Raw genomic sequence first — 19,951 nt, forward strand, 5'->3', positions numbered from 1 at the left:
TCCAGCACCCCCCACGACCCTCGTGAGGAAATGAATGAATGAATGAATGTATTATGTGGGCGGTACGGCGATCGAGTGTTTAGCGCGCAGACCTCACAGCGAGGAGAGCAGGGTTCAATTCCACCTTTAACCCTCGGCCATCTCTGTGTGGAGTTTGCATGTTCTCCCCGTGCATGCGTGGGTTTTCTCCGGGTACTCCGGTTTCCTCCCACATTCCAAAAACATGCTAGGTTAATTAGCCACTCCAAATTGTCCATAGGTATGAATGTGAGTGTGAATGGTTGTTTGTCTATATGTGCCCTGTGATTGGCTGGCCACCAGTCCAGGGTGTACCCCGCCTCTCGTGAGGAAAAGCGGCAGAAAATGAATGAATGTATTATGTGTATAAAACCCGTCATAATGCAACCGATGCATTTCTATGTCCTGTTCTATGGTTATCATCACTTTTTAACTTTAGCAGTAAACATCAGAAATGAAAAAAAAAGAAATTCTAAGTAGAATTACAACAATAGTAATAAGTATTGTTGTTATGGCTAATAATGAGAATAGCAGCCGTGTGCAGGGCGTGTTGTTGGAACCACCGCAGCGTACCGCGTGTGCGGCTGACTCCTGTTTTTAATCCTCCCTCGACCCCCCGACGCATGGGAGTCAGGCGGATCAAAGGTTCACATCCTCATCACAGGAATACACAATACACCCCCTGCGAGAGACGGCTTCTTCGTTGGAGAGGAACCCCTGCAGGGCCCGTCAATGCTGCCGCCTGTTGCCCGGAGCGTCACCTCGGCAGCCATTGTCTTTTTCCCGCCGCCTGTTGCCCGTCGTCATCACTTTTGAAAAGTGTCAAAATATTCATGTTTGGTGATGCCGCTGTCGCTTGCACACATTTGCATACCAGTGTGGTTGTGGTCCGAGCTGCAGGGGGAAACGAAGATCCTGAAGCTGAAGAACCTGCGGCCCCAGGACTACGCCAACTACAGCTGCATCGCCTCCGTCAGGAACGTGTGCGGCATCCCCGACCGCAGCGTCATCTTCAGGCTCACCAACAAGACAGGTACTCGTTGACAGCCACCATGCATCCCGCCCGCCATCGTCATACCAAACCCCAAGTGGATAAAAGCACATGTAGTGCGCCACCTGGTGCTGATACTGCTCAGTGTCAGCCATTTTGACTCAAACTGATTGAAGTCAACTGTTTATATCAGTAATTATTCCTTATGGTGTTGGTTACCTCTATTTTAATCTTTCTAGTTATTATTTTAGGATTTTTAGGAGGTGACAATTAACAATCTTATTCACCACAATCAATAATAATAATAAATATTTTATGACTATTTAATTTTATTACCAATATTGTGGTCATTTTCAGATTCTAAATTTACAAAGTCATGCAAAATTAAAATTAAAATTAAAATTAAAATTAAAATTAAAATTAAAATTAAAATTAAAATTAAAATTAAAATTAAAATTAAAATTAAAATTAAAATTAATCTATATATATTAGGAAAGCAGGAAGTGAACAAATGTACCAGATGGAGGGGTAGGATTTAATAAGCTTTGCTTCTTCCTACTCCTTTTGGACATGTGGAACTGTGAACTGATTATGTGATGCATTCAATTGTAATCTGATGCATGTTCAAATAAAATAAAACCATTACCATTACCATTTTGTATTCATTTAAAAATACATTAAAATATACAAAATACATGTTGTCAATTATTTTTTGTATTTACATATTTTTTCCAATAAATTGATACAGTAAATGTTATAATAAATTCTGACTCAAATTTAAAATGACCATGGTGTCAAACCTCTTTTATTCTTAATTAATAAAAAAAAATAGGTACATGAAGTATAATCAAATAAACAAGACCAATAGGGAATATTGTGTGTCAAATTTAATTTAAGATGATTATGGTGACAAACTGTCGTGTCAAGCTTTCTATTCATTTCACTTTTTCTCAAATAAATACATGGAATAAATGTGATAAATATGATGTGCCAAATTAAGATGGGATTTTAAGAAAATGTCACGTCACCCTTTTTAATCGGAATGGGATTGGGATTGAAACTGAGACGTTTGCTGGCAATGTAAACACTTGATGAGCTTGTCAGGAACGTCTCCACCTTCGCCTCTTGATTGATTCCACTTTGCAGCCTCCCCGTCCATCAAGCTGCTGGTGGAGGACCCCATCGTGGTCAACCCGGGCCAGACGGTGTCGCTGGTGTGCATCACCACCGGCGGCGAGCCTTCCCCGCTCCTCACGTGGGTCAGCGCCAACGACAGCCTGCCGCAGAAGAGCATGGTGAAGGGGGGCACGCTCACGCTGCCCGCCATCGGCTCCGACGAGGCGGGCGTCTACAGCTGCGTCGCCAGCAACAACGTGGGCAACCCGGCCAAGAAGTCCACCACCATCGTGGTGCGAGGTAATGTAGAGAATGATTGGCGTTTGACTCACAGGCCGAGCGTTGACTTTGGTAATGGAATCCCTGCTCTGTATGAAATATAAAGAGGAAGAGTGTCCATGACTACTTAGAAGTCAGTCAACAACACCATTCAAGGTTTCTGTGCTTCAATCGCTCGCCAGGACGAGGACGAGGCCCTGAAATTGCAACAACATGAATTATTGATCAGCATTCTCAGCAATGAGAGGAAAAAGCTCCTTACGCTTTTCCATTCCCTCGGCTCAAACAGCCCCCCCCCCTCGCCCCCCTCCCCCAGAATCAAATCCGAATTTAGCAGATTGGCTGACTTTCATGTTCTTTAACTGGCGCTTTCCCGCCGAGCACGCCGCTTTCATCCGCCAGATTACCTCCGTCTCCGTCTCCTTTTGTCGGGTGGCCCGGGCTGAAGCTCAGCTTTTATTTACGCAGCCGTAAAAGTCTCCGCCGTGGAAATCACATCATCCACCAATCACCACAGATAACCCCGTCTTCGCCGCCTCCGCGACTCCGGAGGCCGCGGGTTTTATTTGCATTAGACGCAAGGTGGCGGGCGTCACTGCGGGCCATGGCGGTCATAAATATGGAATCCTGGTTGATGTGCTGTGCACGCTCCGTACTCTGATATGACAACACTCATCATCATGGCGTCGACACCAGGTGACCTTAGGAGGCTGCTACAGCTTCCACGATGGGGGCGGGCCTTACGCGTACCTAATAATGTGCTGGCTATTTTTGGTTTTGTCAGCTTTGGTGTTGGCAGAGGTCATGAAGTCCATAGTAGAACAAGTCTTGGTTTTATTTTAGGCCTCGGTGTCTCAAGGTGTGCTCATAACTTGATTGGATTAGGACTTGATTTAGTGGATGAGTGGGAGTAGGAATGTTTGTCTATATGTTCCCTGTGATTGGCTGGCCACCAGACAAGGGTGGACCCCGCCTCTCACCCTAACCCAGCTGGGATAGGCGCCAGCTCCCCCGCGATAAGTGGGGGTATGCTTGCGCCAATCACAGGGCACATATAGACAAACAACCATTCACACTCACATTCATACCTATGGACAATTTGGAGTCGTTAATTAACCTAGCATGTTTTTGGAATGTGGGAGGAAACCGGAGTACCCGGAGAAAACCCACGCATGCACGGGGAGAACATGGAAACTCCACACAGAGATGGCCGAGGGTGGAATTGAACCCTGGTCTCCAAGCTGTGAGGTCTGCGCGCTAACCACTCGTACGCCGTGCAGCCGTGGTTTGTTGTTGCTTGCCTAGTTTGTGCCCAATTCATTCATTCATTCATTTTCTACCGCTTATCCTCACAAGGGCATGCTGGAGCCTATCCCAGCTGTCTTCAGGCGAGAGGCGGGGTACACCCTGGACTGGTGGCCAGCCAATCACAGGGCACATACAGACAAACAACCATTCACACTCACATTCATACCTATGGACAATTTGGAGTGGCTAATTAACCTAGCATGTTTTTGGAATGTGGGAGGAAACCGGAGTATGCACGGGGAGAACTCGGGATTGAACTCGGGTCTCCTAGCTGTGAGTTCTGCGCGCTAACCACTTGACCACCATGCAGCCTATGTATTAAAAAAAGCTATTTTTATTTCATTTGTACTTTTTATTCTTTTGTATTATTATTATTATTATTTTTTTTTTTAATTATTTTTATTTGACATATTAATTTTATGCTCCATGAGGCTTTGTGACGGCATGCTCATCATTTTATTTCATTTTCTAGTTAAGTTGAGTTTATTTAATTTGAGCTCATTTAAAGTTGGTTTTTATTTGATTTCCAAAGCTTTGATTTCCATACTCCACTTTTACCTTGTTTTAACCTTGTTTTTTAGCCAAACTTCTGACCGGTACTGTATGTATTGTACTGAACCCGAACCATGACGTAAAAAGGCGGACCCAAGCGTGTGCGTGGTGTGTTTGCAGCAGTGGAAAAATACACAGCACGTATGAGATGAGTGTACACACGCACTGATCCACTTGTATGGCATTCATGTGCAGGACGTGAACGCCGCAGCTTGTAATTTGCAATGCAGCGCCGGCTTTTATTGAAAAAGCAGAATACAATCTGTGCTGGTAAGCAGCAAACAAGCAGCCAGTGCATCTTAATGGCTATTTAACCTTTGGGCCCCGTCGGACACATTGTGCAACATTGGGCGTGCAGCGTCGTGGCGCATTCACAGGTGAATATTGGCTTCTTTATGTAGTGGCTCATGCAAACACACACACATGCAGTGATATCTGAGAAATGGAAATTTCTCAGCCGGAGGAGTGAAATTGCTTTGAAAAAAAAAAAAAAAAAAAACATGGGCTCCAATTTACATTCTGACACTTTGAAAAACAAATGTTACTCCAGGATGCGGTGAAGGCGATTAAAGGACGTTTTTCAAACATCACAACACACATGATAGATAGCTCGTCTTTAAATCATAACCTTTTTCTTTCCTGTCTTTTTGAGCTTGTTGTGGCTGGAAGAGAAGAAGAAAGTTGGCCGTTAAAGTTAAAGTACGGTTTACCAGTCTTTTCACACAAGATGGAAATGTTTGGAGAACAGATCTAGTGCATCCACGTTCTGGTGTTAAACCATGCCAACGTTCCGACAGAGAGGTTTTGAACTTCTTTTTACACTTACACGCCCATTAAAACGAGAGGAGTTCTTTTCAAAAGCTTCCAAACGAGACACAAACAGCCATTTACTCGCTGCTAAATCCTTGTCTCCCTTTGTTGGCAAACAAAAGCAAAAGTGGTGACAGTGAATTTGGACCCCAGCCTTGTTTTGGTTTTGTTTTTTGTTTATTTTTTTTTCTCTCCACTGCGTGACATACTGCCGACGTGAAGGTCGGAGAGAAAACAGACTGGCGGTGACATCAGTGCTGGTTTCTAACACTTCTCATGGCGACAATCTCTCTCTGAGCTGTCAGCCAAAGTAAACGTGTTCCTGGCGTCAGCGCACACACAAGCAGCACGCCATCAGGGCCGCTCAACATTTGGTAGTGGGGGGGGGGGCATGAAGCCACAACATAATGACATTCTATGCAAATATTGTTCATTTGCATCGCACACTGTGACAACGGCTTCTCGTGTTTTGGTTCGCCTAGTTAGACGTATAAGAGGGTCATAACATTCAAAACAACGCTGGCTTTGATGCGCTGCAAGCTGCGGGCGCGATAAAGACGCGTTGTTACAGGAATTACGTTAAAACACAGCATTATTATCTTTGTCAAGACAAAGCTTTTGTATCCGATGTGTAACGATGCGACTACAGCGGCAAATAAAATAGTCTCATTTAGGAAAAGAACTGACGGCTTCACATGTTTAAGACTCCATAGAGTCAAACTTCCTGTTTGACTTCCACAGAACTGGCGTCCTGTAAGCAGTGTACTCCTGAGTACTGTCAACATGTAGTGGTCAGGTGGTTCCAGACCCCACCTCGATAGCGGAATTTCCTCAAAAGCGGGATTTAATAAACGGAATATTGTCATAGTGAGTGTGAATGGTTGTTTGTCTATATGTGCCCTGTGATTGGCTGGCGATCAGTCCAGGGTGTACCCCGCCTCTCGCCCGAAGACAGCTGGGATAGGCTCCAGCACCCCCTGCGACCCTCGTGAGGACAAGCGGTAGATATTAATTAATTAATATTTTCATAGTTATAGCATATAAAACCTGTTTAGCATTGTCACCATTATTAGAGCCTTCTAGACATGAAATAACACCCCTACAGTCACTTCCATGCTCCTGTACAATCTTTGCTTCCGTCCGATCACTACAGGGACATAACTGGGATAGACTCCAGCTCCGCTGTCACCTTCATTAGAATTAAAATATATGTTTTAATAAATCCGACCAGTCCAGGGTGTACCCTGCCTCTCGCCCGAAGACAGTTGGGATAGGCTCCAGCACCCCCGTGACCCTTGTGAGGAAAAGCAGTAGAAAATGAATGAATGAATTAATTAATATTCATAGTTAGAGCATAGAAAACCTGTTTAGCATTGTTACCATTATTAGAGCCTTCTAGACATAAAATAGCACCCCTACAGTCACTTCCATGCTCCTGTATAATCTTTGCTTCCATCCGATCACTACAGGGACATAACTGGGATAGACTCCAAATCTGACCAGTCCAGGGTGTACCCTACCTCTCGCCCAAAGACAGCTGGGATAGGCTCCAGCACCCCCTGCGACCCTTGTGAGGAAAAGCAGTAGAAAATGAATGAATGAATTAATTAATTTTCATAGTTAGAGCATAGAAAACCTGTTTAGCATTGTTACCATTATTAGAGCCTTCTAGACATAAAATAACACCCCTACAGTCACTTCCATGCTCCTGTATAATCTTTGCTTCCGTCCGATCACTACAGGGACATAACTGGGATAGACTCCAAATCCGACCAGTCCAGGGTGTACCCTGCCTCTCGCCTGAAGACAGCTGGGATAGGCTCCAGCACCCCCTGCGACCCTTGTGAGGAAAAAGCGGTAGAAAATGAATGAATGAATGAATTTTCATAGTTATAGCATAGAAAACCTGTTTAGCATTGTTACCATTATTAGAGCCTTCTAGACATGAAATAACACCCCTACAGTCACTTCCATGCTCCTGTACAATCTTTGCTTCCGTCCGATCACTACAGGGACATAACTGGGATAGACTCCAGCTCCGCTGTCACCTTCATTAGAATTAAAATACATGTTTTAATAAATCCAAAGAAAAAGCCATGCACGCTTCTGTAGTTTCATCCTTTAGATGCTCACCCAACTGAAGTCTGAGGAGATTTAGTTTGATTTGATTCGCTCTGCACTTGGACTCCAAATGGCCCGTCTGTCCCTCCCCCCTGCGTGTTTGTGGCCCCCCCAGGAAACACCGTTTTGGCACTGCGCCTCGTCCGTCACCGCTTGGATTGTTTGCAAACAGCATTTAGCAGGAAGTGATGATGTCTCATTGACTGCTTGTGTGTGTGTGGGTTTTAAAATGTGTCCAAAAGCATCAGGAACCTCTGTCACACGAGGGGAGGGGGGGGGGGGGGGGGGGGGGGGCACTTTTGCACACTTTGCATACGGCGTCGCCCTGCAGCTTCAGCATGTTTGCCCGCCTCTACCCGTCCTTGAAAAGCCCTCCCTAAACCGCTGTGTGTGCGGTAAAAGACACACATCCCTCCCCCAGCAGATGGTAGCATTCCCGGCCATACTGTCCCACCAGCCAGACAGCCTTCCAGGGCACGGCCTTCACGGCAGGCTGCTGGCGTGGCGTCCTCTCCCACTCACTGTGGGCTCCACGGCGGGCTGACATTCTGGTTTATTGTCCTGTTGACTTTGGATTGTTTGGCGCCTCACTTCCTTTATTTTGGTGACAGAAGCGGGATCTCACGGTCCACGGTCGCTATAGGCTACGTTTCATTCATTGTGATGCCTGTGTGGCCATCTCTGTGTGGAGTTTGCATGTTAAACATGCTAGGTTAATTGGACACTCCAAATTGTCCATAGATTAATTCTTATCCTCACAAGGGTCGCGGGGGTGCTGGAGCCTATCCCAACTGTCTTCGGGCGAGAGGCAGGGTACACCCTGGACTGGTCGGATTTATTAAATCATATATTTTAATTCTAATGAAGGTGACAGCGGAGCTGGAGTCTATCCCAGTTATGTCTTTGTAGTGATCGGACAGAAGCAGAGATTATACAGGAGCATGGAAGTGACTGTAGGGGTGTTATTTCGTGTCTAGAAGGCTCTAATAATGGTAACAATGCTAAACAGGTTTTCTATGCTCTAACTATGAAAATATTAATTAATAATTCATTAATTCATTTTCTACTGCTTGTCCTCACAAGGGTCGCGGGGGTGCTGGAGCCTATCCCAGCTGTCTTCAGGAGAGAGGCAGGGTACACCCTGGACTGGTCGGATTTATTAAAACATGTATTTTATTTCTAATGAAGGTGACAGCGGAGCTGGAGTCTATCCCAGTTATGTCCCTGTAGTGATCGGACGGAAGCAAAGATTATACAGGAGCATGGAAGTGACTGTAGGGGTGTTATTTCATGTCTAGAAGGCTCTAATAATCACAGGGCACATATAGACAAACAACCATTCACACTCACATTCATACCTATGGACATTTTGGAGTGGCCAATTAACCTAGCATGGAATGCGGGAGTACCCGGAGAAAACCCACGCATGCACGGGGAGAACATGCAAACTCCACACAGAGATGGCCGAGGGTGGAATTGAACTCAGGTCTCCTAGCTGTGAGGTCTGCGCGCTAACCACTCGACCACCGTGCAGCCCTTGTCCATAGGTATGAATGGGAGTGTGAATGGTTGTTTGTCTATATGTGCCCTGTGATTGGCTGGCCACCAGTCCAGGGTGTACCCCGCCTCTTGCTTGAAGACAGCTGGGATAGGCTCCAGCACCCCCCTGCGACCCTCGTGAGGAAAAGCGGTAGAAAATGAATGAATGAATGAATCTCATTGACTGAAGAGGAAAACCAGTTTCCAACCTCGGTCAACACTGTAGAATGTGAAACAAACCCACTCTGAGTGGAAGTCTGGCGTGTATTTCTATTGAGATAGAGGCCATCTTTTTTCCTGCCAGAACTCCTGCTGTTTATGTTTAGTAGCAATCGCTGCAGCTCATGTTTTTGTTGCAAAGCCGGCCTCATCCAATCAACATCCGCACATGTGAAGGCTGCGTTTAAAGCCGAGGGTAGGAGGGTCTCCTGGGCCTGGAAGACCATCAATGTCTGTTTGTGAAGTCTTTAACACAAGCGCAAAGGTCCCCCCGTGAAGGTTGAAAGCAGCATTCCGGACTTTCTTCCTTGTGCATGCGGAAGGCGATAATGGGAGGATGAAAGGTGTTCGCACCTGATGTCCGTCGACCTGCTTTAACCTTGAGGAGGCGAGAGAGGGACTTCCATCTGGCCGGGGAAGACATGAGTCTGGCCTGGCATGCTGATATCCGCTCTGGAAGAGAGCATAGAGATGGAGGCAGCGGGTTGCCAGCTGTGAGATGGACGCTGAAAAACGAGGCGGTCCGTCGGGCCCGGCTGGAGGATAATGATTCCTTCTGAGTGAGAGGCATCTTTCATCTGGTCCACACAAAGACTCAGAGAGAATTCATTAGCGCCGGTGGAGGCAAAAACACTTTGGAGCGTCTTCTCTGGTTTGCATGTTTGTTGTGTGTGTGTGTGTGTGTGTTTGTGTCACAGGCAGGAAGTGAGTGTGTGTGTCCTGCTAAGGTGCTCCCCCGAGGTACGCTAGCTCTATGCTAGCCTTATTTCTCTTTTTGTGTGATCGGGGACTGGTGGAGGTCTCTATTACATTGTAGGTTGTTGTCCAATGCATGGCCCAGGGGCCATTTGTAGCTCATGACTCTTTTTTTTTTTTATTGGTCCTTGGCACATGTACAAAACAAAAGGAAGAAATAAAGTCAAAATATTCAGAAAAGGTTGTACTTTTACAACAATGATGCTGGGAAATTATGAGAAAGTTGTAGTTGAAATATCAAGAAAAAAGGCATTTTTTTTTTCAAAAGTTGTAATATTATGAAAAACAAAACTACAAAGTTGTAATTTAATTTTTGAAAAAAATATTATTTAAAAAGTAAAGCTAAATTACAAGAGGAAAAGTTAGAAAAACAAAGTTGAAATAGTTTAATTTTATAATAACTACTATAATGAGGAAAAATAATGTAACTTCATGAGCAGCGTTAAAGTATTTTAAGAAATTATTATTTTTTGAATTATTATTATTTTGTAATTATTTTTTAACAACAAACTAAAAAAATTGAAAATTGGTTGTAGGATGTGGTAGGAAAAGAGCAAATACTGATAATAGGCTTTTTCACTTCTTTCTTGAACTCAAGACATACATAAGATCTTATGTAAGATAAGATCTACGTAAGATCTTCGCATACTTCCATCCATTATCCTCTGCTTATTGGACTAACATTAAACTTTCATATCAAGACGGGGGCCTCAAACTAGTGTCCTGCGGGCCACATTTGGCCCGCGGGCCACGTGTTTGAGACCCCGGTCATGTGATTATTGTGAGGAAGCAGTCTGTCTAATGATGTTTCACTCCTTGACCATAAAAATAAATAACAGAAGCGTATTTACCGACGATGCATCAATCCTTTTTATTGATTTGTTATTCATTTAGCCGCCATCATGGTTGAAAGTCCGCATGAGCGTAGCAAAGGTGGGTGAGGTTATGTAAACGTGATCGCAGGTCACTCCCCGACAACTTAATCCCGTGTTTGCAGCAACCCAAACACGCCGGTGAAAAATTCATGATGTTGTGAAAATTGTGCAACAATCGTGGAGGAGAAAAGACACATTTTATCCGGGCGGCAAATGGGAAAGTTGTGTTTCTCCGGCAGAGCCCTCATTAAACATTCATGTGACTTTTGCCAGGAATTGGTTATCAGAAAGCCGCCGCTCGATAAAGTCTCAAACCAAGTGAGCACTTTTCACCTCGCGCTCTCACCGATGTTTTTTCTTTTTGGAAACACACGCCCCCCGCTTTGAGATTCCACGCGAGTTGCCGCCGCCGTGGTTCGGCAAAATTTGCAACAAGCCGGAGAAGTAATGGCGCCACTTATCTGACTGGTACACACGTGTCGTCGGTTTACAGCACAGCCTGCTTGTTTAATATTTATGGTCGGATAAAATGGCTGCAGAAGGACACCTGGAGGGGCGGAAGCGGCACGTGAACACAGGAAGAGGCGGCGACAAGCTAGCAGGGGGCATGTCTATCAGGTGTAATTCCATTGATTGTCTTAATGGACTCATGGCAGCCATTCTAATTGTAGTCCTTGTCCCCCCCCCCCAGCGTTGAAAAAGGGTCGCTTCTGGATCACTCCCGACCCCTACCACAACGACGACAACATCCAAATCGGCCGTGAAGTGAAGATATCCTGCCAGGTGAGAGCATGAAAGAGCAGCAAAAGTGGGCGTGGTTACTCACGCATGTTCGCAGGTGGAGGCCACGCCCCCCGAGGAGCTCACCTTCAGCTGGTTGAAGAACGGCCGCGCCCTGCGTAGCTCGGAGCGTATGGTCATCACGCAGACGGACACGGACATCTCGCCCGGAACCACCAACCTGGACATCATCGACCTCAAGTTCACCGACTTCGGCACTTACACCTGCGTGGCGGCGTTGAAGGGCGGAGGCATCCCGGAGATCAGCATCGACGTCAACATCTCCTCCACTACTGGTGAGCCTCAAACGCCTCCCTGACGCGCCGCCGCATGGCCACGCCTCCCATGACAAAACCACGCGCTTCATACAATCATATCATAATCAGTAATAATCAATGGTAATAATCAAGTATATAATATTAAGAATAATATTATGTTGTATTCATCATGATATTAATAATTGCTTTCATTTATTTTTGTATTGTATGATAATTATATAATTTTTTGTCTTTGTTATGTTTGTGTTATTGTTATATAATATAAATCAAAAACAACATTAATAGTTACATAGTTCTAGTCATAGTATTGCACAGTGTTTTCGTAGCAGCATTAATTATTATGGTTATTAATTAATCATAATAATTAATAAGTAATATAATTAATGTCATATAATGGTGTTAATGTAATATAATTAATGTAATGTAATATGATTAATGTAATATAATTAATGTACTGTAGTGTAATGTAATTAAAGTAATGTAATTAATGTAATCTAATTAATACAATGTTATTAATGAAATGTAATATAATGAATCTAATGTAATTTATGTAATATAATTATGTAATGTAATATAATTAATGTACTGTAATGTAATTAATGTAATTAAATTAATATAATTAATGTAATGTAATTTAATGTAATTCATGTAATGTAATTAATGTACTGTAATGTAATTAATATAATGTAATATAATTCATGTAATGTAATATAATTAATGTACTGTAATGTAATTAATGTAATTTAATGTAATATAATTAATGTAATGTAATTTAATGTACTGTAATGTAATTAATATAATGTAATATAATTCATGTAATGTAATATAATTCATGTACTGTAATGTAATTAATATAATGTAATATAATTCATGTAATGTAATATAATTAATGTACTGTAATGTAATTAATGTAATTTAATGTAATATAATTAATGTAATGTAATTTAATGTACTGTAATGTAATTAATATAATGTAATATAATTCATGTAATGTAATATAATTAATGTACTGTAATGTAATTAATGTAATTGATATCATTCATGTAATTTAATGTAATTAATGCAATATAATTAATATAATGTAATTTAATGTAATTAATGCAATATAATTGATGTAATGTAAGGAATGTACTGTAATGTAATTAATATAATGTAATATAGTTAATGTAATGTAATGTAATGTGCAACAACAGAATCATAAAGATGTACTGTTGTAGTACTAATACTAGTACTAAAGTGAGCATTGCTAGGTATAAATGCAGTACTGTGCGTGTACCTGCGGTTGTCCGCCGTGCTTGTGTGTATCCATCATCTATCATCGACTTCCAGACGACCTTCACTACCTGATTGGCTGCTTTCACCCGCCGCTTTCTGACTAACCTTTGCCAGAGTACGCCAAGGTACTAAAATAATACTACAAATACTTTGGGGGTACATGTTAGCATACATGTAAAATCATCAGCATTGTAGAATCATTAGCCAGATGCCAAGTCCCTGCCAAGACATTTTGCCTGATGGCGGCCATGTTTTCCACCCAATCCTGCTCAGATTTGACACACACAAGCTCGGCGTTCCCCTACGGGTGTGTACCAAGCTACCTAGAGATTCGTCTGACCTCCATAAAGTTACAGTGCAGTGTTTTGTAGAGAACATGTGAGAAATTCAAGTCAAGTCGTCCATTGCTATATCGCTGAATCGAACAGCCCAGAATTTGTATGTCCGGTTGTAGGACTAGTCATCCTGGAGGGACAATGGGAACGCCACAGGGCAGGGTACAAGGCTTTGCGGAGTCTAGATGCCCGTGTGCGTCCACCGCCGTCCAATGGTACGTAGAGCTGGTTTCAGCTGCGGGAGCAAGATGGAGAAAATGCGAGGGTAAGAATGACGTCTGCAACAGCAGTCATTGGTCCTCATTGTGGACTCCCTACTTCCATCCATGGCCCGTTGCAAGCGGAACAGGAATCACTCCCGCCTCCTCCAGGAATGGGAATACTGTGTTTTTTGTTTTTTTTTTTGCCTTCCCATGGAAGTATAGTCGACTTTTTGAACGCTCGCAAGCTGACAAACACAAACCTGCATTCGCCGCCACTCACGGCGTCGACATGAAAGCGGCACGTCGACCTTGGCTGCGTAATTATTCTTAGATAATCCTTTGATAATCCCCCTTGCTCAAAAACAGTGGGATCAATCGCACCTGCCAAGAAGAAGAAGAAGAAGAAGAAGTTTCCTCATTATCTTTTTAAGTAGTGCAGTCTCTTGGCTGGCTAATAATGACTGGCTGTGTTGTCGCCATGCGGAATGAAAGACTTCCTTAGGCGTGGATGCCACTAAGGCGTTTATTGTTGATGAGGGGAAGGGTCTAAAAGCATTTCTCCGGCATCCATGCCTGGACGTGAATGCCCCACGAGCTGGAAAGTGCCCTGTTTCTTTGGCTATTTGTGTACCAAAGCCTTTTCTCCCGAAGCGGGAAAGCCCAAACTGCAATTAGGAGTCTTAATAAAAGCATTTAGAGAAGATTACGCTGCAGGTCTGTCTGGGCTCCGTGCAGGGGAAGCCATTGGAAAGAGCTTACAGAGTCTCAAACTGCCTCTTCTCGCTCGCGGGCTCACACATTCCCAAACCAAGAAAGGGAATTTTTATTATCTTGGATTCTTTCAACTTTTGATGCGCCCAGATTGCTTTCATGACTTCTCCCTCGCCCTAATATTTACGAGCGTGACGCCGCTCATTAAAGGGCGCTCGTCTCCCTTCCGACGGCTAATGCTTATTTATGAGAGGAAATTAGGACACGGACCTCCCCGCTGGATGCTGTCAGGATTAAGAGGCGGGAGACGGAGGGACAGCTGAAAGGACTTCCGAGCTCCAATGTGAAAACCTTAAAACATGCCATAAACTTTTAACTGGAAGCAGCCCATTAATCCTCTCATTAGCGCTTGTGTTTGGCCGCTGTGTGGATTATTGTTCAATGACTCGCCGTTTTAGGAAATATTGTTTATCTGCGAGGTTTGCAGATAAAAACCCTAATAGCGTGTCAACTCGTTACGGACGGATCCTTGACTTTTAACACCGAGACGTGAAAAACTCCGGATTCCAGCGAGCATGCAAAAAAAAAAAAAATTCCCATTTATTAAAGTTCCAATGGAAGTGAATGCAACACTGGTGATTAGAAAAGTCTGTTCATTAAAATTAGCATAGCGGATCTGCAGCTCATCACCAGTCTGATTGATGATCACAAAGAGCGCCAGAGGACTCAAAGTCACCTCCAGTCTCGTTCTGGAGGACGAAAAAACTTTGCATGCTAAGTCGCTCCATTAGCATCCCCTGCACACCTGAGGCTCTGGCGCCGCCCAGTCTGGCTGTCCATCATAAGAGTGACTCGCGCGAGCCCTTAATGGATTGAGCAAATCAATGAAATGCTGGGTTAATTAATGAATGAGCTGCTGCTTTAATGAACACGATGTTGAGCTTTTGTTTTTTTTTTTTTTTGCTTTGCTTTACTGGGATGCTAAAGGGCTGCCCCCGCAAGCTCCTCTAATGTTCCACCAGATGGTGGCTTCCGTCCAAATATACCACGTGTCCCAATTAACTGATCACTGACATAAATATGCTATTTAACATTATTAGAGCCCTGTGGGCATGAAATAACACCCCTATAGTCACCTGTACACTCCTATTACCCAATACATCGCTATGCTAGCTGAGTGATAGTGCTGCGATAGCTAGCAGCATTAGCATTAGCAATTTAGCAATTATGCATTTTTGGCCTTGTGCGACTTATACTCCGGAGCGACTTATGTATGTTTTTTTTTACCTAATTATGCATTTATGGCCTTGTGCGACTTATACTCCAGTGCGACTTATGTATGTTTTTTTCTACCTAATTATGCATTTTTGGCCTTGTGCGACTTATACTCCAGTGCGACTTATGTATGTTTTTTTCTACCTAATTATGCATTTTTGGCCTTGTGCGACTTATGTATGTTTTTTTCTACCTAATTATGCATTATTGGCCTTGTGCGACTTATACTCCAGAGTGACTTATGTATGTTTTTTTCTGCCTAATTATGCATTTGTGGCTTTGTGCGACTTATACTCCAGTTTGACTTATGTATGTTTTTTTTCTACCTAATTATGCATTTTTGGCCTTGTGCGACTTATAGTCCAGTGCGACTTATGTATGTTTTTTTTCTACCTAATTATGCATTTTTGGCCTTGTGCGACTTATAGTCCAGTGCGACTTATGTATGTTTTTTTTCTACCTAATTATGCATTTTTGGCCTTGTGCGACTTATGTATGTTTTTTTCTACCTAATTATGCATTTTTGGCCTTGTGCGACTTATACTCCAGAGTGACTTATGTATGTTTTTTCTGCCTAATTATGCATTTGTGGCTTTGTGCGACTTATACTCCAGTGTGACTTATGTATGTTTTTTTTCTACCTAATTATGCATTTTTGGCCTTTTGCGACTTATAGTCCAGTGCGACTTATGTATGTTTTTTTCTACCTAATTATGCATTTTTGGCCTTGTGCGACTTATTCTCCAGAGTGACTTATGTATGTTTTTTTCTGCCTAATTATGCATTTGTGGCCTTGTGCGACTTATAGTCCAGTGCGACTTATGTATGTTTTTTTTCTACCTAATTATGCATTTTTGGCCTTGTGCGACTTATAGTCCAGTGCGACTTATGTATGTTTTTTTCTACCTAATTATGCATTTTTGGCCTTGTGCGACTTATACTCCAGAGTGACTTATGTATGTTTTTTTCTGCCTAATTATGCATTTGTGGCTTTGTGCGACTGATACTCCAGTGTGACTTATGTATGTTTTTTTTCTACCTAATTATGCATTTGTGGCCTTGTGCGACTTATAGTCCAGTGCGACTTATGTATGTTTTTTTCTACCTAATTATGCATTTCGGCCTTGTATGACTTATGTATGTTTTTTTCTACCTTTTTATGCAGTTTTGGCCTTGTGCGACTTATACTCCAGTGCGACTTATGTATGTTTTTTTCTACATAATTATGCATTTTTGGCCTTGTGCGACTTATACTCCAGTGCGACTTATGTATGTTTTTTTCTACCTATTTATGCAGTTTTGGCCTTGTGCGACTTATACTCCAGTGCGACTTATGTATGTTTTTTTCTACCTAATTATGCATTTTTGGCCTTGTGCGTCTTATACTCCAGAGCGACTTATGTATATTTTCTTCTACCTAATTATGCATTTCGGCCTTGTGCGACTTATACTCCAGAGCGACTTAGAAAATATGGTATTTAAAAAGATGATCCTTTAAGTCACAGTGGCCAACTAGCATCACCGCTAGCCCGGCATTTCCCTGCTAATAACGTCCATCTCATGCCAATCGTAGCTTTAGTGTTTTCCCCTCTGCGGTCTTTTGCTGCTGTCGCTTCTTCAAGATTGTCGTGTAGCTAAAAATAATCCCTCCCAGTAGCATCCCTTCTGACATGCGGGGGCCTCCTGCTAACAAGCCAAGAGACACAACACCGGGGCGGGATATAAAGGTGCCGAGCATCTGTCCCGCAGCTGCCGTCTTCCCGCCTCGTCACGTGAACAGCATGGCGAGATGTAGAACACGCGTGTAACAACCTGCCGGCTTTGTTGGCTTTGTTGGCTTCTACCGTCGAAACACCTCGCAGGTTGCCTGAGACGGCGGTTTTGGCGCCGCCGTCGTCGCCGCCACCTGCGGATCGTACGTTACGAAGGCGGCCGTCTGGGAAATCACCTCGCTTTCCTGCTGGGGGAGGTTGACAGGAAAACATGAATAAGGAACAGGCTTCCTTCCCTTGTTAAGTGCTGTCGATAGCCCCTCAGCAATGTGCATAAACTCTGGCACCTTGCAGATGAAGCCGCTCGCTGCGTAGAGCGAGAACAAAGGAAGTGAGATGCTGCAGTGATGCTGCCTGCGTGCCAACAGCTGCTGCTGTATAACCTAAATACGTCTTATCCATTTATTTATTTGGGTTTTTAGGACAGGTGTTCATTCTTAAATACATGCGGGCTGCAAAAGTAACTCATGTTAGCCCTCACAGTCCGGACCGACTCCTTCATGCTCCTTCATGATCTCTTTTTTTCAAACCGCTACAATAACTTTCTGTGCTCTTAAGACCAATATGATCATAAACAATAACTGTAGATGTACTAGGATTTGATGAACTAGGATGTGTTGATGAGTCCTAATGAAACATCGTGACATGACTACTACCAGGAGAACCAGAGCCTAGAGGGGAAGGAGCCACTTGCTGTGACCCAGCAAGGTGCACTGTATTCGGGCACACGCTCCAAGCAGCCACTGTGACTCCACGGAGGTCTCTGGCCAACCTTTTGCACTTTTCATGTGGCTGAATGGTGGCACATGGGACAGCTAGCATCACAAATGCTATTTGCTAGGCTGTTACTTTCGCAGGCAGGAGGAAAAAGGAGCGCTTGATCTGCACAGTATAAGTAACCTTGCCTCATTGGACCTTTTTTTTTCCAAACGTGTCGCAAACAATAAATAATAGGGTTGGAACAGTGACTATAGGGGTGCTATATTATGTCTACAGGGCTCTAATAATGTTCATACTTCTACTTAAGGTGTACAGGGACAATTGTACAGTATATTTTGTGTGATCTTCAACTCTGGCTGCTTCCTTGAACTAGTGAGATGTGTTCCAGTCGGCCTGGCTTATTTTCCGTAGCGTTCGTGTTCAACCCCCTTCTTGAAAAACTGATACTTACTTGGATAATACAATAGACAAAAGACAATAGTCCGTGATTAGAAGACACCAGCCTGAAAAGGACTATTATAATACAGTATCATCATACATACATCAGAGACTGGAAGAGTTAGGTTCCCATCACTGGCAAAGTTAGCGCATCAGTTGGGTCTGTACACCCAAAAACTGTCACGCTAGCGGCAGGCTAGACTTCTTCCTTCTGAAGCTTCCCAGGCTCCGTTCCTGAGGCTCCATTCTTCCGCTTAATTGCTAGGATGATGAGGGTAAACATGCGTTCTCTGCTAGCAGTGCCGACTGCTTCAAGGCTGAAGTTGATGTTCCTTGTTCCGTGTAGTAGAACAGGTAGTATATCACCTCGGGGTGTGTTGTGTTTGCACACGCGTGAGACTGATTGCAAGATAAAGTCGAGAAGGATAGCCACGGAACACCCACGGGACCCGCTTCCTCCCAGGACTCTTCCTATCATCCACTCGCTGGCATCCTGATCACTCACACAGAGCGACTGTGCCGTGAGCCGCAAGTGCATACAAGCGGTAGAGATAGCAGCGTTGCCATGGAGACCAGGAAGATGAAGTCCTTGTGGTAAGACAAACACGCTTATTGACATCTTTTAGGGGCGTCCGATTCAGATCGCAAGGCAGGGTACGACCTACAGGGGGCGATGGCATTCAGGAGCTCACGCATCTCAGCCGCGGAGAAGCGTCCTGATGTATCGAGAGAGAGCGCGGCGGCTAATAGCTCGAGTTTGCACTGGCAGACTGCGATAATTGGCCCCGGCTAATCCATGCTGAGAGTCTCGGTGTAATGATGGCTACTCACCTCTTCGCCATCCGCTAATGGATGATTGCCCGTCACTCAGCCTGTACATCATCGTGCTGTTTGGGAGCGAGGCGTAGCGATGAGAAATATGTTGGCTGCGAGGAAAGAAATCTGTCATCTCTCGACACCGGGCCGCCTCAGTTAGCGGAGACACGCTGGGAATAGCAATCAGCAACAAGGCTGAAGTGATTGTCCGCCGCCATTGTCTCGGCGTAGACGGCTTTCTGGAACGGAGACGCGTGGCACAGTCGCCCAAACATGGACTGATTTACAATCATCCAAACTTTGCGACTATCTGCCGGACGCGGCCAAGCGTTTTGGCTTTCAGTCCACAGGTGCCCCCCACCCCCTCCCTTCATCCCTCCCACTAGTTGCGGGATGTTGGCGTCAGCAAGCTGGACATCAAGCGAGTAGAAAAGTTGGTGAAATTTGTCTCCTCCAGTGGCTGCATTTTGGATTTTATTGCCGACAATTGCTCACTTAGAATCATTTCTGCTCCTTGTTGCCTTGGTAACCGCTCATATACAGCACATAGTACCTGCTTCAAAATGTCCACGGTGTTCGTCATTCCTCGCCATGGCCGCTGGTACGCCACTCAAAGTGGTAACTTAACAAAGCGGCGTATTGCAGTTTGAGGGTCTATTGTTGTCAGCTTCATCGAGGAGCTCCAAGTGGTCCAAGCAGACGCATGCTAGCTCATTAAGGCCTAGCTATAGAATGAAAAGACCTCCAAAAAGCCCTCTTTGGAT

General features: G+C 44.0%; 1 protein-coding gene across 4 annotated transcripts in view; it reads left to right on the forward strand.

The window, feature by feature from the left end:
- The window catches only part of LOC131107463 (MAM domain-containing glycosylphosphatidylinositol anchor protein 2), a 165,416-nt gene that overhangs the window by 89,271 nt on the left and 56,194 nt on the right, over nt 1-19,951 (forward strand). For 2 of the 4 annotated variants that reach the window (XM_058057536.2, XM_058057538.2), the window contains exons 6-9: nt 919-1,051; nt 2,156-2,425; nt 11,276-11,367; nt 11,423-11,660. In XM_058057536.2, coding sequence (XP_057913519.2) covers nt 919-1,051; nt 2,156-2,425; nt 11,276-11,367; nt 11,423-11,660 — 733 coding nt within the window. Of the gene's footprint in view, nt 1-914; nt 1,052-2,155; nt 2,426-11,275; nt 11,368-11,422; nt 11,661-19,951 lie in introns of all 4 variants that reach the window. The other 2 variants (XM_058057535.2, XM_058057537.2) reach the window with 1 other exon arrangement.

The sequence above is a fragment of the Doryrhamphus excisus genome, linkage group LG19, assembly GCF_037039965.1.
Source record: "Doryrhamphus excisus strain RoL-2023G ecotype Guam linkage group LG19, RoL_Dexc_Guam_v1.1, whole genome shotgun sequence".
NCBI lineage: Eukaryota > Metazoa > Chordata > Actinopteri > Syngnathiformes > Syngnathidae > Doryrhamphus > Doryrhamphus excisus.